Consider the following 26,511-nt stretch of genomic DNA (forward strand, 5'->3'; position numbering starts at 1 on the left):
GAGTTAAGCACACAGCTGGATGAGCTGGGTGGAAAGGCTTTTCCCAGCTTATTCTAGCTGAGATGCTTCTCCCTCCGTCTCCCAGCTGCTTCTAGCTGCAGCCCGGCCCCCCGTGCAAGCGCATCCGGGGCGGACGTTTCCCGGGGAAGCAGCAGCAGCGGCGCCTGCGCCGGAGCCGCACACGTGGGGGGTGAAGGCCAGGCCAACACGCCCCGGTTCCTCTCCTCGCTTTCCTTGCCGTGGAAGCGTCCAGGGTTTGCAAAGATCATGGGCAAAAGCAAGACCAAGCGGTTCCGCCACGAGCCGTTTTCTCCAGCGGGGACCCTGAGCGTGCAAGACGGGGAGGCCGGAGCAGGATCCCCGGCCGCGGAGTTGCTGGAAAAAGTAAGAGCGGGGCGGGGAGGGAGGAGGGAGAAACCGGTTTCCGCCTCCTTCCCTCTCCGAGCCCGAGAGCGAAAGCAAACCGCCTGCATGCATAATCGCCCGCCAAGGGGTTTCAACTCGGGTTGCCAACTTACCAGGAAAGATTCGACCTGGTCTGCTCCTGCGCGCGGTCCAAGGGAGCCTGAATGGAGGTTGCCAACTGACCTGGCCTGCTCCCTCCCCCTCCCCCCGAGAAATCAGCGAGTGAAGCTTCTGATAAAGGGCGTGAAGCTGAAATGTGATCGCTTGCTCGTGCCCTATAAGAGAGCAAGCTCTTGATAAAGGCAGATATAGGGTTCAACTACGAACCACGAGGAACCAGACAGATCGGTCTTCAACCTACCTTTTCTTAGGGTGCTTTGTTGTTACTGCAAAGAATAAGTGCTTTATTCTGTTGTCTATGCTCTGTTAACCTCTAGGTTATGTTATTGTTGTTGTTTAGTTGTGTCTGACTCTTTGTGACCCCATGGACCAGAGCAGGCCAGGCACTCCTGTCTTCCACTGCCTCCCACAGTTTGGTCAAATTCATGTTAGGCTGTCCAACCATCTCGTCCTCTTTCGTCCCCTTCTCCATGTGCCCTCAATTTTTCCTAGCACCAGGGTCTTTTACAGGGAGTCTTCTCATCTCATGAGGTTATATTACTGCAAATCATTATAGGTAGAGCTGCCTCTAAAGATGGTTTGGAAACTTCAGCTCATGTAGAATTCAACAGCCAGGTTGCTCACCAGAGCAAGATGGTTTGAGCATATAACACCAGTCCTGGCCCGACTGCACAGGCTGTCAAAAAGTTTCCAGACCCGATTCAAATCGCTGATTTTGACCTATGAAGCCTTAAACACCTCCGGGCTGCAATTCGTCAAAGTCCACCTCTTCTCATGAACTGACCCAGACCCTGCGATCCTCATCTGAGGCCCTTCTTCATGTGCCTCCTCCATGATAGGTCTGGAGGGCAGCAACATGAGAACGGGCCTTTTCTGCGGTGGCTCCCCATTTGTGGAATGCTCTCCCCAGGGAGGCTCGCCTGGTGCCTTCCTTACATATCCTTAGGCACCAGGCAAAAATATTCCTCTTCTCCCAGGCCTTTGGCTAATCAAATAATTCATGGCTTTTTAAATGCTCTGTGTGTGGGGTTATTGTTTTTGTTTGTCACTATGGTGTGTATTTTTGGGCTTTTATATTGTAAACTGCCCTGGGATCCCTGAATGAAGGGCAGTATAGAAAATAAATAAATAAAATCTGTCGGCGTCTCCCACCCTGTGGTGTTCTAACCTCCCTCTGTGTGCCTCTTTCTAGCTTCAACACCCCAGTGCTGACATGCGAGAATTTGCCTGTGCCAGCATCTCCAAACTATTGCAGCAGAAACAAACAATCCCAGCTTTTCTGCAGAGGGATGTTGTCCGGTGTTTGGGTCCCATGCTGCTCGATAAGAGTTTGGCAGTTCGAGAGACAGCGGCAGGAGCTCTTCGGTGAGTTACAAATGGTGGCAAGCTGGAAGAAAGCAGTGTTTTGAAGCATGCTCAGGAGGGCATGTGGGTGGTGGGTGCTGAGAATTCATGAGCATCTGCCCCCCCCCACTTAAATGCATAAGACCATGTCTTTTTCAGTCACGCTACAGAAAGCAGCCAAATCAGGGAATGGAGATAATGAGCCTTTCCCTGCTGTTGTCCTCAGCACATGATATTTTGTGATATACTATCCCTGAACAATGAGGCTCCATTTAGTGATGGCTGTTAGCGGTTGATGAATCTGTATAATCCTTTTTTTTTTTTTAAGCCATCTAAGTGGCGATACATTTCATAGGCAAATTCCACCAAGTGTAAAGAGTACACCCCTTAGGAACATAGAATATGCCTTCTGCTGAGTCAGACCATTGGTCCATCTAGCTCAGTATTGCTTGCACTGATTGGTCTGGTTATACCAATATGTCCCCCGGACAGAAACCATTGTAGCCTGTGGTAGATAGAGTACCAGATCACAGCAGTTGTTGCTTTGAGGCAAATAGTCTCCATGCCCAGTGACAAGCTCATAAGCCCATCCTTTCCCCATCTCGCTTCCCTGTTCCTTATCCTCCCCTGTTTATTATCATTCTGTTTCAAATATACAGACTACAAGCACTGTAACTAAAAGAGTAGCATTCGTGGATAAAGGGCAGGGACAAGCAATGTAGGAGGAACCCCTAGGTTTTTGTAGAAGAGCAAAATAAACTTTTTGGGCGGAGAACCTCAGAAAAAAAACTTCCCAAAATGACCCAGTGAGACTGACTGCATTGTGGACAGAATGCCGACAGTATGGGGGGCAGGGATGTAATGGAGGGGCAGGTACCCTGAATAAACATTAGACACTGCAGTATTTTGTTGCAGATCCCACTTGCCTGATAGCGAGAACCAGATTTTCTGTTACTTTGCAGAGGTCCAAGAGACTAACAGCAGCAGTATAGTTTGCCGAAGTTTAATTATTAGAATACTATTTTATTTCCAAATGTTTTGTACCACCCAAGTGACAATGTATGCATCTACAGATAGGTAGCCGTGTTGGTCTGCCATAGTCAAAACAAAACAAATTCCTTCCAGTAGCACCTTAAAGACCAACTAAGTCAGTTCTTGGTATGAGCTTTCGTGTGCATGCACACTTCTTCAGATATCTGAAGAAGTGTGCATGCACACGAAAGCTCATACCAAGAACTGACTTAGTTGGTCTTTAAGGTGCTACTGGAAGGAATTTGTTTTGTTAATGTATGCATCTGTTATTCAAAACTTTTGGTTCTTGTTTTAGGTGAAATTTCTCTGATTATATATTGTTGTTGCTACAGATGATGATGATAAACCTTAATCTGTTATAACTTATTTTAACAAGAATCTGAACCCAAAGTTTTTGGCTGTGTTACAGAAATCTCAGTGCTTGTGGAGGATTCGACGTCTGTGACGACATGGTCACTAAAGATATCATGACTCCTCTTGTAGCTTTGCTGAAAGAGGTATGTAGCCAGCATGGTGGTGAAAGAACTGAGCAGTGAGCCAGGAAGCTCCCATTTCAAATCCTACCTCCGCCATTAACTTACTAGGCAGCCTTAGGCTGCTTTCATATGGCACTGACCAAGGAGTGCCCATCTAGTCCAGCATCCAGTTTAGCACAGCGCGCGAGCAGGCAACTCAATTCAGGCGCTGCTCGTGGGCCGGTCAAATGACCCGTGGGGCTTAGGTTGCTGACCCCTGGTTTAAAACAACTTAACATCACAAAATTATATATCTAAAATTATATACACCGTGTGCTGTGATACTACTTTAAACAGTCACGGCTTTCCCCAAAGGATTCTGGGAGCTGGAGTTTGTTACGGGTGCTGAGAGTTGTTAGGAAGCCCCTATTCCCCTCCCAGAGCTTTACTTTCCAGAGTGCCCAGGATTGGCTGTTAAACTACCTCAGGAATGTGGTACTATAGTGCTTTTAAATGTGTGGTGTGAACATGGCTCAAATGCCTTCTTGCCACTAGCTGTTTGGTCTGATTTGTTCTGCTTTTACACCCTCATCTTCGTAACCCATCTTGCAATGCAGTGTCGAGCAGGACTTGAGGAGAGCAACGGCTCTCTGAAGGAAATCAAAGATACACACAAGAACTGTATGGAAGATATTGCCAACGAGGCTGTGAACCTCCTCTGGAATGTCTGGTGAGCGCCATCTTGAAATACTTGGTGTCGGAGCTGGGTCCAATTTTGATGGCCCTACTGGCCGTGGCGGCTGCTGCTCACTGAGATTGGTGCAGTGGAAAGCAAGGAGAGCCACAGTAGGCAGAGCCAGAACCAGTGAGAGGCAGAGGCAGCTAATTCTAGTTTTGTATCCATCCTTGTCCCCTGCTGAGTACTACAAAGGCGCAACGCCAAGACCAAGGAGAAACTGACAGGCATGGCCTTTCCCTGCACTCTTTGTAAATAAGAAGGCAGGTGGAAGGTTGGTTGGTGGGGGGCAGACTGCGCATGGTGGTTGAGCTATGGAACTCCCTCAGGAAGCAGTGATGGCCACCTACCTACATGGCTTTAAAAGAGGTCATGAGGTGAAGAGGGAGCGTACACACTGGTATTTCCTTGCAATGCTAAAATGTGGTTTAGCCTTACATTGCTTTCTTTGTTCCAGGATCAAAGAAACATAGATATTTTTTAAAATTAAGTTTTCAATGTGCTTGCCAAGCTGGTTTGCTAAAGATCCTTTTGTGTCTTTGTTAGCGAATGTAACAGTACAGCGGTCTCTATATTCAACAAACAAGGTTGCTTGGATGTTGTGCTCCAGTATCTGAAGAGATTTCGCAAAAACGTGGACTTGGCTATCGCAGTGGGTGAGTAAAGGGACATGTTTATGGGAGGTTTTCAGCCGCAGAGAGCCTCTGTCAGGTGTCTCTTGAAGATATGAAACTCTCTCAGGTCCACTGGTTCTGGGGTTTCTGGGCAAACACATCCTCCAGAGCCTCTCAGCAAGCTGGTTGGTACAGTGGTACCTCGGGTTACAAACACTTTGGATTACAGACTCTGCTAACCCAGAAGTAGTACCTCGGGTTAAGAACTTTACCTCAGGATGAGAACAGAAATCGCACACCGGCGGCACAGCGGCAGCGGGAGGCCCCATTAGCTAAAGTGGTACCTCAGGTTAAGAACAGTTTCAGGTTAAGAACGGACCTCCAGAACGAATTAAGTTCTTAACCCAAGGTACCACTGTATTGAATTCCAGTTCCACAGGTAGAGCTGTGGTTGGCAGAAACCTGTTGCAGCTGAAGAAACTCATATTGTTTTATTTCTTCTTTAGCAGCATTTGTATACTGCTTAATTGTTACAAAGCTTTAAGCAGTAGACATGAAATATAAAATGCAAATATTAAAATTACTGATGGAACTCGAAAGGCAAAAACAAGTTAAGCTAATTCCCCCCAATATTAATAAAATCAACAGCTTAAAAATATACATTATGAAATAATATGGTATATTAAAATACATGTAAGTCTTACCTAAACAGACAGACAAACAAACAAAATATTTTAGGATGCTCCAGAAACAGTACAGAGAAAGCAGCTGCCTTATGTCATTGTGCAGGGAGTGTAGCTGCTGCCTCACTGAAGGATCAATTTCTTTACAGAATTATTTGCAGAAAGAATGCTGTATGGCACTGGTAAAAGTGACAGCTCCACAGATTGAATTGGTTGAGTGGGCATATATGGGTAAGGTTATCTTGACAGATGTGTTTTAATGAGTGACATCTTGGAATTGCAGTCTCAGTTTAAATGCTTTCTTCTATCTCCACAGCATCATGTTTACAGGCTGTGACAGAAGATAATCCAGACCTGCTGTCGTCCTTTGATTCTTCTGCACACCAAGTTCTGGAAATGATCTTATTATCATCAGAGAAAGGCATGGAGGACATTCTTTTACGGACTCTGGTGGCAGGTAGGTTTCAACTGGGTAATGAGTACTGTGTTGTGGCAGTAGCGTAATGGGAAATTCAGAAGTGCAGGGTCCCTTCATGATAGTCACATCTGCTCTCCCTTCTCCTGAATGCCATTAAAGAGGAGGACTGCCTGATTTTCCCTGGGAGTTCCATAGCTGGGGTCCCACCACAAAGAAGGCCCTGTCTTGGAGCCATTCCTACCAATGCGATCACAAGCAGGGCCTCTCATCCCAGATTTCAGGTCATAAGGTACGGGTGGAGGCACTTTCAAGGATTTGGGTTCCAGTTCACCTAAGGGCAGATACAATATTTGTACCTCATCTTTATCTTTCCTGATCTGCATATTCATCAGAATGATGTGATAGCAGCTGTTTGTGGACTTGAGTGCCTTCTGGCAGGTGGGGAAACTGCAAGTGTTTTGGATATTCTCCAATGTGGGAACTCCCCGCATCAAGAAAATTAGAATGTCAGGGAGATAGCTAGCCTAGTACTCTTCTCCTGGGTGATTTTCTACATGCAAGGAATTGTTTTTCATGGAGGAGCACTTGCACTTTATTTGCTCCGCAGATACTATAACCAGGGTTTATGGCTTTTATCTATGTTAATCTCTTTCTTGTTTAAGGTGTCACTTGGAATATAAGGAACACCCTGCCATCTGGTAGCCAGGCAAGCACCATGAATGCCATCCTGAAGATTTTCTCAGAGTGCTTAGCCATTGATGCTGGTGAGATGATTATTCAGATGAAGGAAATGGAAGTGGAAAGGTTGAAAAGCTCAGCTGAACCAGAGGCTGAGGGAAATCTGGGCGATGGGGACCTCTCAATACTTAATAATGATGAGGAGATGGAGGAAACTCCTAAAGGAGCTACCAAACAAGAAAGTGACATTTCAGATCTACTTCCTGTAAGTGTGGCTGATCTTAGCCCTAGATGTTGCAAGCCAGACTTTCTTTGCTGGAAAAAAACACATACAAAACCAGTACTGTTTGGGTGGGGGGGGTTCACTTTTCTAAAGGAACTGAGTGTAGGGTGAAGGATGGTAATAAATTTTTTAAAAGCATCATCAACCTCAGCCAGTTTGGTGATTCTAATTAAGTGCTTTTTTTGGTAATATTACATGCTTTGTGGGTAATATTTCTGAAATTTGTAAATTGTAATTATATAGCATTTCTATGTATCATTTGTACACAGTTTGCTTTTCTGGCAGTTCTTTGTGTTCATTGTTGAAAGGTTTATTTATTCACATCACTTAAAATGCAGGCTAATTGTTAAGATGATGGTGATTGGTAGTACAGTTTGCTGCTGAATGTGGGATTTGTATTGTGTTTCTTATATTGGTTCTTTTTTGGGGGGTAGAATTTGTAAACTGCTTAAGGAAATATGAAGGAGCACATAAAATAAGTAAATCGGCCATACTGCCTGGGGCTGATGGGAGCTGTAGTCTAACTGCATCTGATAGGCCCCATGTTGGCTAAGCTTGGAGGTAGGCAACCTAGTGCCAGATAGGGTCATTGTCTTTGAGACATGTGAGTTGGTGGCACTGTGTTGCACTGGTATCGCTCCTTCCTACGGGTCTGGGTTCTAAGATTAGGGCCATATGCACACCATACATTTAAAGTGCCATGATACCACTTTAAATAGTCATGGCTTCCTCCAAAGAATTATGGGAGATGTAGTATGGTACGAGTGTTGATGGTTGTTGGGTGGCCTCTACTCCCCTTCCAGAGCTGCAATTCACGGAATTGTTTAACATTCAGTCCCTCTTCACAGGGAACTCTGGGAATTGTAGCTCTGGGATGGAAAATGGAAATGGGAGGGGTCCCATTAAACTACAGCTCCCAGAATTCTTTGAAGGGAAGCCATGACTGTTTAAAGTGGTATGACACTTTAAATGTGTGGTGTGGTGTCGCCTAGCATTGAGGGGATTATGTGTCCACCCCTTGGCAGTCGTACTATGGAGTGGTGCTGGGCATTATTCTATCCTGAGTGTTGTTTAATACACACACACACGCACACACGCACACACACACACACACACACCATCCGGCGATTTGAGGCTCTTATTTCTCAGTTACCTCTGAATCAGGCTATTTTATTTGTTTTTATGCTATTTTTATTGGTTTTAGGTGGCATTTTTGTGCTAATGGGTATCGTTTTTATACTGTACACAGTGTACACCATGTAGAGATTTATTAATTTTTTTACAGAAAGTTGTTTAGAAATGCCTTTAAATAAATAAAACAAATGGGCAAATAGCATGACCCGGTATATCAAATATTTATTGTGTTATTTGCTTTGTAGGGCAGTAAGCAGGAGGTGAAGCAGGTGGCAGCTTTACTCTTAGCTCAGCAGACAGCCCTGGAAATCATTGTTAACATGTGCTGCAATGAAGGTATTCTGTTGCCCTCTTGCTCAGGTGGTATCTGGGCTTCTTTTTCCTTCCTCTTGTAGAAACAACAACAAAAACCCCACTATCTTTGGCCCTGGCTGCACTATACATTTAAAGCAGTATCATACCACTTTAAAAAGTTATTGAACAAATGATCCCGTTGAGATTTTTTTAAATGCCAGAACTGCATGTTTTCAGACCCCTCCGATGACGAATGGGAAGAGTTATCCAGTAGCGATGAAAGCGATGCCTTTATGGACAGCTACAACGAAGGTGGGAAGCTTCTGTCACCCCTGTGCCTTTCGGCTGAGCTGCACACAGCACTTCGGAACCACCTTGTTCCCAAGAAGGTAGAGTCCTCCTCTTCCCTCCCCTCCCCCCAACACCTGTGTGCCAGGGTCCAGATGATCACGTGACCAGTTAAGTTCTGTGTTTCCAGATACGGCCTTTGAATTGCATTTCTGGAAAAGTGCTTCTGTGACACTGGGATGTGGAGTTGTGGTTCACTTTTCATAGAAAGAAGTCTACCTATGTATCTTTTGGTAAAGTAGGTATTAGGAAGACAAAATCCCTTTTGGGGTGGGACTTCCCGCCTCCAAAAAAAAAAAAGAAAACCCAACGGTGGCTGCAAAATAGTGGCTGGCTGTTGGAAGGGAAATGCAAGGAAGTATCCTGGATTGGAGGCATGGCCGGTTTTCTGCTGTTCCACGGGGTAATGCCCACACCAAAGAATTTGAATTACAAGGAAGGAGATTCTGACTAAACATGAGGAAGGACTTTCGGGTGGTAAAAATCACCTTCGTTTGTGTACTTTTCACTGGAGGTTTTTAAGCAGAGGTTGGCTGGCCATCTGTCAGGCATTCTTTAGTTTTGATTCCTGCAATGCGGGGGGTTGGACTAGATGGCATTTGGGGTCCCTTCCAACTACAGTTATATGATTGTAGTCCATCATCTTGTTCGCACAGTGGCCAACCAGATACCTGTGGGAAACCTACAAACAGAATATGAGCACAAGAGCACTCTCTCATCTGGTGGTTTCCAGCAACTGGTGTTCAGAAGCATTACTGCTTCCATCTGTAGAGGCACAGCATAGCCTTTTCCTCCATGAATTTGCCTTTTAGAGTTATCAAAATTGGTAGCCATTACTGCTTCCTGCAGGTATTCCGTTGATTAACTATGTGCTGTGCAAAAAAGAACTTTCTTTTACCTGTTCCTTCCTGAAGTCAAGGATGCTAACATAACTGTTGTGAAGATTATCAAGGCAGTAAAGCACTGAAATTCTGCATCAAAGCAAGAAATGCTCAATTCCACAATCTGTATGAATTACAAATTATGCAAAGCAAGAAAAATTGCATATTTTGCATAATTTATCCTGCCATTAAAACTGTTGCCCATGCACTTCTATGCAGCCATAAGGACTAGAAACATTGTTTGTTTTTTAAGGAAAACTGCTGTTCTTAGGAATTTGAATTTTGTACTTGGTGGTGGTGAAGCATAACAGCTTTTTTCTTTTCCTAGATACTTGAAAAAACTGGGTTTCCCAACAGTGTTGCTATTGATGTCTGCATGCACAGTCCAGCTTGGAAGCCACTTATTAAAAAGTAGGAGTTAATTCACTTTCGTTATGTTTCCAGTCATATTATTAGGAAAGCAATGTGTCTCCTCATTTGTGGGGTTTCCAATGGGATCCAGGCTCACTGCTATTGAAAAAAAGAACTGGGACTAAACGGGGCTTTATTCTTTTCCATTAAGACAAGAGCACTTTTGTTATTTAAGAACTGTCACTTAAACATCTGAGCACTTGCCTAGTTCATGATTATAACGTTTTTATATATACAAGGACATACTAATAAAGCAGTCTGTTTCAGTGATCTGTATTGCTGCACTTCAGTTAATTTTTCCTCCGCTCCCCCCCCCCACCCCACAACCCTTTGAAAACATTTGAGGTGTTTTTTTGGAACAAGAAAGTCTTAGTTATGTTCAGCAAGAAAGTTCAGCAAGAAAGGTGCCTGTCTAATCTCAATTGGGATGGAGTTCCACAGGCTTGGTTCCACTGCACAGAATGCAGGACATTGGCAATATATAAGGGGCTGCTCTTTTGCTCATTTCTTATTTGCACTGTCTCACCCTTTCCTACTTTGAACGCATCCCTTTAAGCATGCCCACATTTCAGTGGAGGCTGGGGTTGGGCACCCTTCCTCCCATCTGTTCTGAATAGAGGAGGGGTTTCCAGAGCCCCCTGTGATTTGAGTACAGCATTTTCCCTGAAGGGACAGTCATGTCTCTCTCTTTCTCTTTTATTTTAGATGTGGCACCCATTATGCCATACCTCGATGGCAGCCATTTCGTGTTAGGACATGGCTCCCCCCCGGCAGCCATTTTGTCATTTCCCATACCTCTACAGGAACCATTTTGTGGCTAACACCCACAAAATTCCACTGGCTCAAAAAGGCTTGCAATCCATGATGGAGCACATAGCCATATGACCCCTAGGAAAATGGGGGCTGGAAGATCCATTCTTTTCATGGGGGGTTGTATTGTTGGTGTTCCTCTTCTCTGCTTTATGGCTCTTGATTAGGGGCTGTGCTGAATGTTCCATTTTCTTACAGGTTGAACATGGTCCAGTATAGAGCCCTGACCTGTCTCCACAGCATTTTGTTGGTGTCTGATGTGGAATGTCTTGGGGGTGCTTCAGTGCTTCAATCGCTCTCCCAGCACCTGTCCCAGTTAATATTTTCTCAGCCAGGTATGTTTCATGTGCTACAGTCATGGCTACCTCAGCAAATCTCTGCCCTTTCCCTTCATATTTCTCTCCTTTTGCTTCTCCTTCCCCCACCCCACATCCCACTGCTGTTCACAGTTGCTACCAGCATCCCACTTTTATTGTATTTCCTTACATCGTTCTGGTTTACATGTGGGCAGTATGGGTTTTTATTTATTTATTGACAGCAGGGTTTCTCAAACTGTGGTCTTTGAAGCTTCATTCTAGCAGTCCATGATGTATCTGTGAAGAACACTTAAAACTGGAATACAAATGGCCGTACAATAAAATGAATATGAGAAGTGAAAGAAGCAAGAAAAGTACAATTAAGAATCATAGACATACACCCTAAAAACAGCATAACACAGTAGGCAAACAATTCTGGAGGAAAACCGAGAGCGAGGACATACTGGATGGCAGCCAGATCAGAGTCCTGTTGAAGTCTGGACACTATCAAGGAGGAAGCCACACAGATGTCCTGGGGCAGGGAGTTACGCAGCCTGGGGACAACAGAACAGAAGAAGACCCCTACAGGAGAAGTCCAAAGGCCCAACTCTTGTTTCCCACAGTGGCAAGGCCATGAGCAGGACATGGGGCAGTGGATCTCTCTTGCTGACGTTCTCCATCAACACCCATATTTGAGGTGTTCTAAGCCTCCTGTGCCTGGCGTTCTCTGGTCCATGGGGTCACGAAGAGTCGGACACGACTAAACAACAACAACAACAAAACCTCCTTATTTAAACTTGTGGAGCGTAAACTTAAAAAACTAGCTGGCTGCCTTAGAGCATCCCCAAACCCAGCTGAAAGTCTTTTATCAATGAGTCATTGATAACTATAGCCAATGTTGATTAGGCATAGTTTCTTGAAGACCTTGGCAAATGGTTGTCCTTTGAAGTAGAGCTGGTGGGTAATTTGGGGACGAGATTGCGATGAGGTGGGGATGGCAAAAGTGTGTAGACAAATGCTGAACCTCTGTAATGTGGGGCGCTACTCAAAATAATTAAAGAGTGTTGATAATCACCAACATTTCCCCAGACACCATATGTGTTTTATCTCAATGAAATTTGCCTCTATGTAAGCATGTGTAACTTCTTGGGTTTCAAGCCCTGAACAACTTGATTGGGATTTTTTTCCTTTTGTGCAGAATTTTCAAAGGAAATGGAGTTCCTGGAAGCCGTAACCAGCGCCTTACGAGCCCTTTTGCAAACACTAGCGTCTAATAATATATCTCAGGTGAGACTGCTTTTTTCCCAGGGGTGGAGGTGCCAGAAGTGGGATAAACTGAGAAAACTGGGTGAAGGAGAAGTATGGAAAGGCTGTTCTCCTAACATGCAGCCAGTGTCTCCAAACATGTACAGAGTGCTTTTTGTCTATATCCGTTGCTTCTGTGCAACCTGTTTGTAAGTAGCCTGAGGTGCTAGCCCTCCACTTTTATATGTTTGATCTCTTAAACACTTGAATTAAAAAATGTTCTTTGGCATTTGCTTTTAAACAACTTGGATGCTGAGTGTTTTATCTCTTCCCCTCACCAGTCCCAATTTTTATTCTTTTAAACAGAGCATGTCTCCTGAGCAGCTGATGACTTTATGTGAAGCCGGTATTCAGAATACCAATGTTAGTGTCCGAGTAAACGTGGTTAGCATTCTAGGAATTGCTGGCAGTGTGCTGGCCAAGGTGGAAGACACAGCAGAAACACTAAAGGTAAAACTTCTGTATGGAAATACCTATCTCTCACTTCTGGCAATGACATTACTGCTTGTAAGATCTGTAGTGATTTTGGGGGTACCTGTTTCTGTGTCATTTCAGATGATTGGGAAATTCCTCCTTGACGTTGCAACGAAGGATCCTTCCCTTGTGGTGGTGGGGGAAGCTCTGGATGCCCTCTTTGATGTGTTCGCTGACGGGAAAGAAGCCGAAAAGGCAGGAGAGCAAATAAAGTTGTTATATGCACTTAAGGAATTCCAGCCAGTTTTCAAATCACGGGTAAGCCTATTTTATTCACTGTGAGAGGGAAGTACTTGAAACACTAATATGGTTTGTGACTTCACTAATGCCACCAGTTGGGAAAACTTTTAATTACCGCAGTTGCATCCAAGATTCATATTGAATGCCTAAAAAAAAAAAAATTCTTGTTGAGGGAAAAAAAGGGGAGAGCAAGTTTCTAGTCCTCATTGGTTCAATAATATCTCCCCAAAGATGGAGGCAAGTCAATGTTAGAAGTGTTAGAATGCTAGTGGTGAGAAAGGAAGGTGTTTGGTTTCCCCCCTTCTCTTTTTGTTGAGCCCTGTCTGTCGTCATAGACCTGACCCAGCTCCGTGTCGGCATCTCATAAGAGCCGTTCTTTGGGTCTGTCCTCCTTCAGTGTCATGTTGCTGTTAAGACAAGCTTGCCTAGCTTTGCTCAGATAATGTGTGTGCTTCTGTCACAGCTGAACAGAGTTTAGTAAATATGACCAGGTGGTTTTTATTAGGTCAGGCCAGTGCTAGCTGTTTGGAATCTCGGAGAATTTGGCTTTTTGTGGGGATTGAATTTTAGGTTTTGAGGGGTTAATGCAAAGGCATCGTCTGAGAAATAATTGCAGTGCTGTACCTGCCAGCCCCAGAGAACATGTTGCTCTGGAACACAAGGAAGGAGCTTGTCTGCCAGCCTGGGAGGCAGATGCTGCTTAGTCATTTCCTAGTCTCCCGAGTCAAAGTGTGCTAGTGTGGGTTCTCCAAGGAAGAGAAAGGACTAAGGGGTTGAGTGAACACCTATGTGTTCATCACTGGGGCAGGGGGAGTCGCTTCTGAATACTAGTTGCTGGGAGCAACAGGAGGGGAGAGTATTCTTGTGCTCGGGTCCTACTTGCAAGTTATCCTTAGGCATCTGGGTGGCCATTGTGAGAACAGAACTCTGGACCAGATGAGCCATTGGCCTAATCCAGCAGGCTCTTCTTATGTTCTTAAGGTCAAGTAAAGACTGGCGCATGTGTGAATGAGCTAATCAGTGGTGGGAGTTCACACATTCAGTTCACATCTAAACCATCTATTCAAAGCAGCAACATACCAATTCAAACCATCAGCCCCCACAAAGATTCCTGGAAATTGTAGCTTGTTTAAGGGTATGGAGAGTTGCTAGGAGACCCTGAACAAACTACAGTTCCCAGGGTTCTTTGAGGGAAACCATGACTGTTTAAAGTGGTATAAGAGTGGCTTTTGAATGGATGGTGTGGTTGTGGCCTTGGTTGCAAGTTATCCATGACAAAAGTAGCAAGCAAGCCCTAGGATCAGCACACGACAGCTGTTGAGGCCTCAGCATCCCTGTAGGCGCAACTCTGGTGCCTGTCCTGAGCCCTTCTTGAAGCAGAAACAAAAACCCACCCACAATCAGCTACTGTAATCAGCAGTGACCAGCTTGGTTTAAAAGCTGTCGTTTTAATTTCCCATAATGCCTACACTAGGGCATTATGGAAAATTTTTAAAAGGCGACTTTCAGCTGCCCAGTGCTGTCTGCTGATGGTGACATCAGATGATTCCACTAAGACTCACCTACACAGAAGAGCTCCATTGATTAGGAGGGGACCCAACAGTGGGTCTTGATATTTGAGCATTGTACGCGTGTGAGTCTGCCGCTTGGGTTGTAGCCCACTAAGAGGTACTGAGATTAGACCAACTTCAACTAATGAAAGTAAATCATGTGTGTTAACTTCAGTAGGTCTCTGCTGAGTAGGACTAGCATTGGATACCACCTAAAGTGTTGAATTATCAGAGGGAGGGAGTGCTCACCAGCATTATAATTATTATTTATTCCATGGTTTTATAGCCCACCTTGATCACTGAGATCATCTGCAGGGAGCATTGTTGGACATTCCCTGTGTTGGTGAGGCTCATTTGACCGTAACAAGAAACCAAGCCTTTAGTGCAGAGCTTACTAAATTGTGTGTCGCGACACGTTAGTGTGTTGGCGCGTCACACAAATGCTCCCTGTGCTCCTCCTGGGGCTAGAAAAGGGTTGATTTTAACCTCTGGTTTGCTAGTAAAACTGAATTACTGTCTTGTGAAATGATACATGTCTAAAAAAGTGTATCACCAACGTGGAAAGTTTGGAAAGCTCTGCTTTAGTGTCATCAGCCCAGTCCTGTGGAACACTTTGTCACTAGAGATTCAGCAGGCGCCTTCTCTTCCGACTTCTAAATGCCTGCTGGAAACGTTTCTGTTCTGTCAGATTTATACAGGCAATTGAGAATACATCTTTCCATAATAGCTGCTTTCTGATTTTTAACTTTTTGCTGCATGGTTCTATGTATAATTGGTGTAAACTGCTCCGATTTTTTTATGAATAGCTGAATAGAAATATTTTTAATAAATAACTAAATCCCTGTTGGTGGAGCACTGTCCATTTTAAGCTTATGATATCTGAGTGAGTGAAGATAATTTAGTTATTCTTGCCATTCACTCCAACTTGTTACCTTGGGCAAGAGACATCAATGCCCTGGTTTTGAAAGGACTGCATACAGCATCTCCTTTTGCAGAGGAGGACTTGGGTGTTTGTTTGTTTGTTTGTTTGTTTGTTTGTTTGTTTGTTTGTTTGTTTGTTTTTGGATGGTTTAGGATTCCTCTCTTGTAGAATTTCAGCATAATACATCTGTCTTTTTTTCTCCTTTTGAATTGCAGATGCGGAAAGAAGGGAAAGGACAGTACAGCTCAGATCAATTATGTGTGCTTGACAATGTGAAACTGAACTTAAGAAGATTCATTGCCTATCAAGAGAAATTGGAGAGAGAATAATAATTTTTGAATAGAAAAAAAAAGACTGTAAAGCTATATTTTTATTATTGTTTGTTAAATACTTTAGTTTGGGATTTTTATATAGCGCCTTGCAGTGATTGGTGGCAGGAGGAGAGTTAAGAAATTGTGGAGTTACGGAGTCGTTAAAACTGGATTCAGCATCCGTAAGTGCCGCACCATTTGCTTTTGATTCAGTGTTGACAGTAGCCAGAATGTGCCCTTAAATACTGGAAAAAAGTATATGTCACCCATCAGTCTCTCAAGAACCAGCATCAGATTTTAGGAGTAAGCTCTGCTGAAGGCGTAATGTAATATTCCTAGTCTTCCAGCCATCATTAGAAGATTGGGAAGATCTTGCTTTCCTTCCACTCTCCCTATTTCATCTACACATGGTGTTTCTCCCTGCCCCACTTTTCAGAGATAATTTGTGGGTAGTGTTGGGCCATGGTTAGCTCAAACTGGAGTTTGCACACCAACTTCTAACCATGGCTGCCAGCTCTGATTTGATAGAATCATGGTTAATGTTAACATAGGTGCAGACATTAAAAGGGAAGTGAGGGAGCATGCAAGCCTGTGGAGTACTCCCACTCTCTTAACCATGGTTAAAAAATCTAGACTATTACATTGGTACTGGCTTGAAATCTCTGGATTTTATTTTCATTGTGTGGAAATATACATGCCTTCCATGTACAAAAGCATTGTTCTGCAAAGGAAATGTGAATTTAATTTATGCTGGAAGACTATTAAAAAGGTATGCTTTTATAGACTCCTCTGAGGGTATAATTCCCTTAAAAACCAATATTTGCTTTTAAGTTGATCTACTTTAATACACTTAATATTCTTGTGGATTAGACCCAAGTGGCTTTATCCTAGGGGTGGCTTTGTGCCAACTACGTATTAGCTAACTGCACTGCAAAAACATACCAAGATTCTTTCAACCTGTAATATACTCTTTGCCATATGTATCAGGCTCAGACTAGCAGGTGGGGGAGCCCTCCCTAAGTACCAGTTTTGATCCTATAGGTGCCAGCTGTACGCAAGGTTGGAAAAATATTTCCAGCATCTCCTTTTCTAGGCAGCGCCTTGCTTGGGATTTTTCCAGCCTGGGCTATATAAATGATAGATTGCTATTGACTGCTACTGTTGAGCAGCTACAACAGGTGTGACTGTTGTCACTCTGCAAAGTCACCCACACCTGTCACCTTGAAATGTGTTTGCTGAACAGTTGGGAAAATATAGATAGCGCAAAACCAGCTCGAGATTTCCTTCGAGTCGATTAAGTGGATTGAAAGCAGGCATTAACAGAAAGCAGCAGGTTAGCCATGTTGAGCAATAGAGTCATGCGGCACCTTTTGTTACCATAAATATGTGTATGTAGAATGTCGGCTTTCGTAGGCAAGTGACTACTTCCAGCAGCATCAGATGAAAAAGGGTATTTCCTTCAGAAGCTCATACAACAATATATTAGTTGGAGTATAATTCTGGCCTCTGTTTGTGGACGGGAGGGCATGGAAGCTCCAGGAAAGAGAATATGCTGTGCTGGCATTCTTCCTGCCTTACCCAGCTCACAGGGTGCCCAGCTTTAAAGCTGCCTCTTCTACCAAGGCATCAACTAGCACAGGTCTCATTCTGTGACGCAGTTCTGCTGGCTCCTGACAGGTGTGCAGCATGCATGTGTGAACATCCGAAGAGCCCTGCTGGGTCAGACCAAAGGCCCACCTGCTCCAGAATCCTGTTCCTACAATGTCCAACCAGGTTCCATGGGGATGCCTGCAAGCAGGATGCCACATGTCATCAGGTGAATTGAGGTTTTGGGTGGCTGTGCCCTGGTCACCTGGATCCTCTGCACTTCACCCTCCATACAGCAAAGGATTGTACACATAGGTCTTCTAAGGTGTCAACTTGCGGAAGGCTTCCTGAGCAACACAGCAGAAGAATCCTCAGCATATTATTCCTTTACCATTTGTAGCATAGACTGTTGTCATATCACCTTGAAACTGTTATATACCGTATTTTTCCGTCTATAAGACGCCCCCATGTATAAGACAACCCCTATTTTGGGGGACTCCGATTTAAGAAAATGGGAGGAGATGGCCCTTGTGTATAAGACACCCCCAAATTTTGGACATTATTTTTTAGGGGGGGAACCTAGTCTTATACACGGAAAAATACGGTATACTAGGGTAATATACAGAAGCCAAGAAAATACACTATATTTTGTTTCTTAATATCTCCCCTGCCCAAAAATCTATGAGGGTTTTTCTTTTTAAAAAATTGTGTATTGTTGGATAGAGAAAAAAGGCTATTTGATCAGTGTCTCCTCCCCACCTTGTATAGAATAGGCAATCTGGTGATGTTTCAAATGGGTGGGTAAATGAGCCACATCATATACATATCTCTGTTTTTGCACTAAACTCGGATGCATATAAATAAGTATTTTTAAAGTATTTGCAGTTCTACTAAAATATATATTGTGGGGATTACAAGTTGGAAAGTTGGAACGATTCTGTTTAGTAAACCAAGTTTTAACTGAATAGTATTTTATTTGAAAAGTGATTCAGAACTGTTAAGTATTTGTCTTAAGTTGTGGGGGTGGAGGGGCATGACATGAATTGCAATCACACAAAATACGTAAAATATTGGAAATGCTGAAGCCCTGTAGTAATGGGGAATTTCTGATTTGTGTTTATATCCCTGGCTGATGACAATAATCACACGACTCCAGATCTAGGAAATAAACCGTAACTCTAAAGACATGATAAACTGACCACCTTAGCCCCGCTTTCATAGGGACATTTTCTCTCCACAAACACATTGCTAGTTCTGCATGAGGGTGGCAGGAATCAGAGAGAAAATTCTTGGCGGTGATTGTTAAGTGTTTGCTTTCTCTGCTTTCCTTCTCTTATACCTTTTGGGTTTTGCCATGGTGTGATGAGAAAGGAGGAAAAGTTGCAAGCGGTGTCTGTTGACAATATCAGACCGAGCTGTAGGTAGCGTGAAGGCGCCACCTGGAACTTGTTGCTCTGAAAATCTCAGCATCAACTTTTCTGGGATAAGAGAATCTCATGCTGAGGATTTACAGAGGCCATGCCTCTGTCTCTTCATATTGTTCAGGCTGATAGCACTTTCATGTTGCTAAATACAAACACAATATAAACAGTACCTGCTGCTGGATAATTTCCTGCATTGTTTTGGTGGGAGGTGCTACACATTTAGAAATCAAGCTTCCACTTAGTACATTTTTACACACCATCTGCTCAAAGCAATTTTAATCATGCATTCAGAGATGGAAAATCTCTGTGAGCCATTGGTAAGCGAAACAATTAAAACCTTTTTTTATATACAATCGGAATGAGGAAACTCAAATGAAAACAAAGCAATCTCCCTTACCCAGTTAATTGAGACCTGTGTTTATTGCTTCACTACCTTTTGCCCGTTTGCCCTCCGACGAAGAAATGACCAGTCCATAATTTTAATGGTAGGTTTATTGTAGCTGTGAGAGACAGAATAACAACAAATTGCTTTGAAGCAATTTGATGTTATTGTTGGGGCAGGTTCCCTGGGAATCTCCATAGGACTGTACTTCAGATTCCTTTTTATTCAGCGAAGTGTGTATGTATGAGAGAGAGAGAAAGAAAATGTTATAGTATCCAAATAGTAATAACTCTCACCTCAGATTCTTATTTTGATCAGACCAGATGATATGCCTTGCTGAGTGAAGGGTTTGGATGCTCAGTTTAGGCAAGACAAAAAAGGTCAGTGCTTCTAGTGGAATATATTTGTCTTTTGCTACTGAGCAACACTAATGCCTTGGGTTGTGGGATTCACCTTACAATTGTCATGTGATGTCTTTGGCAATAAGTGTTTTCCCGCCCCCCATCTGTAAAACAAATTCCCAAAATTTGGGTGTTTGACCATTCTTTATGGGTGCAGTTTTCTTCATAGCTATCTACAATTTCTGCAAATGCCAGATTAGATTGCTGCCAGGCACGCCACTGTAGGTGGTATGGTCTAGCTCAGGCTTGCTCAACCTTGGCCCTCCAGATGTTTTGAGACTACAATTCCCATCATCCCTGACCACTGGTCCTGCTAGCTAGGGATCATGGGAGTTGTAGGCCAAAAACTTCTGGAGGGCCGAGGTTGAGGAAGCCTGGTCTAGCTCAGTGAAGGGGAGCGTGGCCTTCTATATGTTGTTGAACTAAAGTTCCCATCATCCCTGACCATTGGCCATGCTGGCTGGAGTTGATGAGTGTTCTAGTCTAGCAACATCTAGAGGGCCACAGGTTCCCCATCCCTGTCAAGTGCAGAATGCATTTGAGTGATAGAGGGGCACAAGCTACAAGTAAATAGCGTAACATTTTTTGTTACTCGTTCAAATATTTTCAACTTGACAAACTACTTCTTCGTTTATGTGGCTTCATAGTGATTAAGATTCTGTGAATTATTTTTGGTAATGGTTTTGATGAACTTTTGTTTGTGGAGGAAGTGGTAGCAAGGTGTTCTCCAGAAAGGACACCCACATATTTAGCACTTAGTATGCTTTTAAAGGCCTGAAATAGCTGACCTGCAGAAACTAGTTCAGGCCCCGAATACTATGTTGAACAACATTATTATTATTAATTTTTATTGAATTTATATACCGCCCTATACCTGGAGGTCTCAGACAAATGTGTTCTGAAACACATTAGCAACTATAGAAGTTTGCACTTGAAAAGGACTATCCCTTTAGTCAACCAGACAGTTTATCTGGTTTTCTAATACATCTACCAGTTTGCTAATACATCTACCAACACTGTATTCACTTACTTGCATGCTGTATTGCTGACCTCAGGTCTTTGGCTGCCCCCTCCCAGCATTTAATAAGTGTGTGTGTGTTTATATAACACACATTTCTCATGTTGAAATAATGGTTCAAAAAAGGGACCCGCAGAAGTCCCTTTTTTGAACCTGACCTTGTGATAGTGGAAAAGGGGTGCCCATTTAACATTTAAAATATATTTGTGGGGGTGGTGTGGGGACAAAGAAGTAATCTCAATGGATGTTCCCATAGTAAGTCTCATTCTTTCACTGCCATCTAGTCTGGGCTACACACTTCTTTCACATTTGTGAATAATTGCAAAGATTTTGTATACTACAAAATATGTGAACATGATTAATAAATCTGGGAGGAAAACTCATGGATAAGAGCAGAAAGGGAAGATAACCAAAGCACAACATGAAGAAACAATCAAGTATCTGAAAAAGGAAGGATCACTCTAATGGCAGTGAGTTTGAGGATGACCATATTCTAGAAAGTGAATTAAAAAGCAAAGAAAGGTGGAGAAAGTTGGAGCCACTGTGTAAGTCAGAAAAAGGCATAATGGTTATAAGCCAATCTACAGATTGAAAGAAGCCGGGGGAGGGGCGGGAATCGGAAGATAAAGCTGGAAAGTAAAAGGTGCTATGGTCTATGTATTTCTGGAAGCAACATTGTAAGACAAGCCTGCAGTGCGGTTGACCCACGCTGAATATAGCCTGTTAGTCCAATACTACAGACAGAAAGAGTTCAATAAAGCTTGCTTTCCTTACCTGCTTGGGATTGTAAAAATGAGACTAAAGGAGGAAATGGTGCACTTTTAACACAAATTAGTCTCATTTTATTGAATTTTGCAAAATTAGTCTCTTAGTACCAAAGACAAATCATTGTTTCCAGATGGAAGATAGAAAGTGGCTTTATATTGGTCCATGTTGCTCAGTATTGTCTATACTGATGGCAGTTCTCCAGGATGAATGTTTCCCAGCCCTACCTGAAGATGCTGGGCATTGAAGCTGGGATGCTTTGCTACTGAGCTTCAGCTGTAAGATTATTTTCCATTTAATTAAATGATTTTGTCAGGCTTGGTTATTGTTCTGTCTTGACCAAGTCCTTAAATTTAAAACAAAATTGGGGGAGCTGTCAGGACCTGGGAATGTGAATTTGGCAAACTGTTATCTAATCCTATATGTGTTGGAGAAGCGTAGCATTAGTAGGTAAGTAGAGAGCTGAACAATGCGCTCTACTCATTGTCAAAGTGACTATCTTTAGTATTACGGTACTTCACAAGTTCCACAGAGGAGGCATGGTATGAAAAACCAATTGGTATGGTGGATAGAATGCAGGCAAACCTAAAGGAGAGATGGCACGTCTGTTTATGAAGGTAGTGGACACAGACAGCAACTGAAGGAGAGTGTGTGTTGTTGTCTCTCCAGCAAAAGGTTTGCGTGCATGGAGGTGTGTGAGAGCAGTAGGTTGTGAGGATAAGGTACAAAGCCTCTTACAATGTAAAGTGACATAAATGAACTTTTAGAGCAGGATGGTCTAACATGCAGTCCGAGGGCCACATGAAGCCCTCACTGCCTTTTTGGCAGCCCTTGGAAACATTTGACACCCTCCCCACAGCTTTTGCACTGCCTTCCCAAAGCCGGGAAAACAAGATTATGGGCTTTGGGAAAAAGGTCCTAGGGGCCTCTAGCCTAAGGTTACCAGACATCCCCGTTTCCTGGGGACAGTCCCCGGATTTACAAATCAGTCCCCATACAAAATCCATTGAAGTTGAAAAGTGTCCCTGGATTCATTGAAAAAAATCTGGTAACCTTACTCTAGCCTCCTTTCCAAAGCCTAGTTAGTGCTTTTCCAGCTTTGAGAAGAACATGGGAGAGCTCTAGGACCCTGCCTGACCCTTGTGCCGCCTCCTCAAAGCCTGGTGCCTCACTTATCCCTTTGGGAAGGAAGCATGGTGGTCTGGTGGGGCGTCAATTTTTGGCCTCACCGCCTCGCCCTCTGCACAACAAGGCAGTGTGCAGTTTGCAGGTTCCATGTTGAAGTGCTATTGTGGTCCACTTGGTATGAGAAGTTAGACTGCCCTGTATTAAAACAATCATAGGGATAGTTGGGTTGACAGATTTGGGGTTGGGGTAGCATAAAGAAATAGCAGTTTGTCAACAAATCAATTTATTATCGTGTCATTGCAGGCAACTCTCCTATGAAGAAAGGTTGTGATGTCTTGGATATTTTAGTTTAGAGAAAAGATGAGAAAGAGGTGTCATGATCAGGGTCGTAGCTAGGGGTGGTGAGGTGGGCCTCCGCCAGGGGCGCAAGCGATGGGCGGGGCGCAAAATCGGCTAAAATGTGTCCATAAATATTGATTATTGCCTCATAAGAAATGGTTTTCAATAGAGAGTGAACTGAATGGGGGGGGGGGTTGGAGGAGAGTTGGAAAGAAGAGCTAATTTGTCCATGGCTAGGGGGTGCAATCTGGACGGTTCTGCCAGGGGCGCAAGATCACCTAGCTGTGGCTCTGGTCATGATAGAAGTTTATAAAAGTATACATGGCATGGAGAAAGCGGATAGAGAAAAGTTGTTTTTCCACTCTCGTAATAGTACAATTTGTGGACATCCAGTGAAGCTGAACAGTGGGAGATGTAGGAGAGATAAAAAGAAGAACTTATTCATGCAGCACATAGTTAAACTATGACACTTGCTCACATACATGAGGCAGTGATGATAGCTACAGACCTAGATAGATAGATTAGACAACTTCATGGAAGTTGGAGGCAGCAATGCTTCTGAATACCAGTTGCTGAAAACCACACGAGGGGAGAGGGCTCTTGTGCCTGAATCCTACTTGCAGCAGGATTCCCACAGGCATCTGGATGAACAACAGGATGCAGGAATAGTTGGGTCATAAACCTGATTCAACCGGAGCTGCTTTTGTTCTTAGAGGAGTACTGTTGCTAGGATTTTTAATGTTCAAAGCACCAGCTAGTTATGGTGAGACTTAGGCTGAACAGTCGAAGTACGCCGCTGGTGTAGCTCCCTGAAAGTTTCTGCAGCATTAAGTGAAGCAGTCCTTTTAAGGTGCCACAAGACTACATTTTGTGTTACACATATTTGAAATGCCTCGGATGTGTGTGTGTGTGTTCTGATAAAATGGCCTCTAGTCTAGTCCATAGAAGCCCATGCCGCAATAAAATAAAAAAATCAGTTTCAGCGCAACCCTGCGCCTGCCCCGCTCAGGAGTGAAGTCCTTTCCGGTTCAAATGAGACTCGCTCCCAGTTCAGCGCGTATACACAGGATGGCAGCCCGAGGTCTCGATTTTGGCGCTTGCCGTAACCAGGACTTAACATGGCTGCACCTCTGGACTCTTGCCATGCTGGGAGTTGCGTGATGGCCCCTTTCACGCGGCGGAAAGAAATGGGACGCGGGGGTGAGGGTGGGGGTAAGACGACGCGACCAGCCCCATGATCCCGGGTCAGCCCTTTTAAGGGCTCCCCCTTCTGTGCCCCCAGAAACGCGCCTTCCCCTCCTCCGGAAGAACGCGGGAGCTTCTTCGCTGTGTCTGTGTCCCCCCACCCCATCCCAAGTGAAAGAACGACGTAAGAGCTATTGTTATATCACGAAATAACGATGGTGATGGTAACAGTAATAATCTCGAAAGGAGAGAAGAAGCGTGCGTGCTTAGTGTACAGCGCGGCCCGTCGCCACGGTGCGACTGCCATGGTGGAGGATGTAACTCCATGGACTGGAGCGCGCCTGAGGGGGAGAAGGACGACGACGACGGCAGAGGCAGGCTGAGCCAGGCCGGGCCTAGCCGAGCCCTGAACCGCGCACGCTTTCGGCAGCAGCCAAGCCCGGCCACAGCGCGGTTCTCCCGGCGTCGCCGCCGCCGCCTGCTCCTCCTCCGTCTTCCTCCCACGCCTTTATTACGCGCGGCCCGTGCGGCGGCGGCGGCGGCGGCGGCCACCTCTTCGCCAGGGCCCCGCCTCGCTCGCCGAGAGGGGCGGGGGTTGCTGTGTGCTGGAGGCGGCGGCGAAGGAGCAGCGATAGTGGGAGCAGCCCAAGCAAGGAGGAAGCCACTCAGCGCCTGGCCGACCTCTCTCGCCCCGGACCGCCAGTCATTTCACTGGGCAGAGGAGGAGGAGGAGGAGGAGGGCGCCGCCGCCGCCGACACAGCGCAGCGGAGGAGAGTCTCCCTTTTCTCTCTCCATTGCTCGCCGCCGCCGCCGCCGCCGCCGCCTTCGTCCGCCCGCCATTAGAGCTGCGAGCCGGTGGGCGCCGCCGCGCTCTCGGCCGGCTGGGCTGGGCCGGGCCGGGCCAGGCGGGGGAGGAGTAGCCGCCGCCGCCGCCGCCCAGTCTCTCGAGGGCCGGGTCCCCGTTTGATGGATCCCCGGATCGCCTGGTTCCAGCCAGAGCAGCTCGGCCCCTCGAACCGCCTGTGGATGCAGATCTGGGAGACCACGCAAGGGGTCCGCAATCTCTACTTCCAGCAGCAGCAGCAGCAGCAGCAGCACGAGCAGCAGCGCGCCCAGCAGCAGCAACAGCAGCAGCAGCCCGCCTCGGCCGCCTCCAGCAGCAGCAGCAGCAACACCGCCGCCGCCGCCGCCAACCCCGGGGTCGGCCCGGCCTCGCCGCCCGGCATGTCCCGCGGCCCCCGCTGCGACCCTCAGCCCGACTTCCTGCCGCTCGAGAGCGCCAACCACCAGCAGCACAACCACCACCACCTCCACCGGCGGCAGGCCTCCTCGCCGCAGCCGCCGGCCGCCACCGCCTGGGCAGGCAGGCCCGGCGCCCGGGCAGCCTCTGCAGCCCCAGCACCTCCCGTCGCGGCCGTCTCTTCCTCCTCCTCGTCTTCTTCTATTACTTCTTCTTCTTCCACCGCCGCCGCCGCCGCCGCCGCCTCTTCTCCTTCCCCGGCAGCTGGCCCTTCTTCGTCTTCCACTTCATCGCCGCCCGCCGGCTCGGGTTCTTCGGCCGCCAGCAACAAGAGGAAGCGCGACAACAAGGCCAGCACCTTCGGGCTCAATTACACCCTCCTGCTCGGGCCCGCCGGGGAGAGCGGGGTCCCGGCGCCGGGGGACGGGCCCCTGGGGAGGCCGCAAGCTGGCCCGGACGAGCCCGCCTACACCGGCACCCCGTGGAAGAAGGCGAACTACAGCCAAGGAGTGGTGGGGTGAGGAGACCAACATGGGGGGGGGGGTTAGGCTGGCGCTTCTTTCTCCCTCTCTCCCAACCCCCAGTATCTCTTTTTTCCACCGTGGAGGGAGGCCTCGGGAAGGGGATCACATCGGAGAGGGGGAAGTGGGGTTAGGGTAGGGAAAATAAAAGGGGCGGGTAGTGTGACTAGGCCCTAGTCAAGGTTATGAAACGGTGGAGCAGTTGCTTCCCGGCAATGTGTACTTAATGTATCGATTGGTAAGAGCAAGTATTCCAGGCAAAGGTTCATTCGTTCACTTTTCCTTTTACCTCCTTTTTTCTTTTTAAGTGTTTCTATACCTTTGGACCTAGAGGTAGGACCCACAGGTCGAGTCCCAGACGCCTAGGGTGGCAGAAGTTACTCAGTGGCCAGGCTGTGCTATTCCACATGTGCTGGCAGATTCTTCTTTTTTAAGGATCCTTTAGCATTGAGGTTTCCATAGTTGTTCTCCAGTGCTGTTTGAGGCATCCCCCTCCCCCATTGCTCATAGGCTAGCATTGAGAAATACTGGACAGAAGTACTGTAGAAACTTGGCCAAAAGCTCATACCTACAAAATGGAGTGAAGAACTTGCGGCAGTGATACCAATGTCAGGAAGGTGGTTGGGATGCTAGCTAGGTTAGGCTGGAAAATATATGGCGGAGTAGGTTTGTTGAAGGATTGTTCTTGGGGGCTAGTCTGGATTACATGATTGCCACTCAAGGCAATGCTGCTGTGCCTTACTTTTTGGCATTGGGGCAGGGGACAGAGTTGTCTT

General features: G+C 45.6%; 2 protein-coding genes across 3 annotated transcripts in view; both read left to right on the forward strand.

Moving 5' to 3' along the window:
* Nucleotides 1–153: 153 nt before the first annotated feature.
* HEATR3 (HEAT repeat containing 3) lies at nucleotides 154–16,526 on the forward strand. The gene is made up of 15 exons (XM_081870218.1): nucleotides 154–384; nucleotides 1,718–1,890; nucleotides 3,311–3,398; nucleotides 3,974–4,086; nucleotides 4,639–4,748; nucleotides 5,706–5,846; nucleotides 6,470–6,750; nucleotides 8,148–8,238; nucleotides 8,434–8,585; nucleotides 9,754–9,836; nucleotides 10,845–10,981; nucleotides 12,141–12,229; nucleotides 12,554–12,697; nucleotides 12,803–12,979; nucleotides 15,649–16,526. Exons 1-15 carry the CDS (start codon nucleotides 268–270, stop codon nucleotides 15,760–15,762), a joined length of 2,010 nt encoding a protein of 669 aa, XP_081726344.1. The 5' UTR covers nucleotides 154–267; the 3' UTR covers nucleotides 15,763–16,526.
* Nucleotides 16,527–24,171: 7,645 nt separating this feature from the next.
* The window catches only part of TENT4B (terminal nucleotidyltransferase 4B), a 48,967-nt gene continuing 46,627 nt past the window's right edge, over nucleotides 24,172–26,511 (forward strand). The window contains exon 1 of one of the 2 annotated variants that reach the window (XM_081870210.1): nucleotides 24,172–25,731. In XM_081870210.1, coding sequence (XP_081726336.1) covers nucleotides 24,941–25,731 — 791 coding nt within the window. In that variant the 5' untranslated portion in view covers nucleotides 24,172–24,940. The remainder of the gene's footprint in view (nucleotides 25,732–26,511) is intronic. The other variant, XM_081870209.1, reaches the window with a different exon arrangement.

Source organism: Podarcis erhardii, assembly GCF_964252035.2.
Source record: "Podarcis erhardii genome assembly, chromosome: 7".
Lineage (NCBI taxonomy): Eukaryota > Metazoa > Chordata > Lepidosauria > Squamata > Lacertidae > Podarcis > Podarcis erhardii.

Excerpts from the sequence above, each read along its gene's own strand:
- HEATR3 (XM_081870218.1), top strand. The coding sequence starts at position 268 with ATGGGCAAAAGCAAGACCAAGCGGTTCCGCCACGAGCCGTTTTCTCCA. Across the intron at positions 6,751-8,147 it reads ACATTTCAGATCTACTTCCT|GGCAGTAAGCAGGAGGTGAA; the intron begins GTAAGTGTGGCT and ends TTTGCTTTGTAG. Across the intron at positions 10,982-12,140 it reads GTTAATATTTTCTCAGCCAG|AATTTTCAAAGGAAATGGAG; the intron begins GTATGTTTCATG and ends CCTTTTGTGCAG.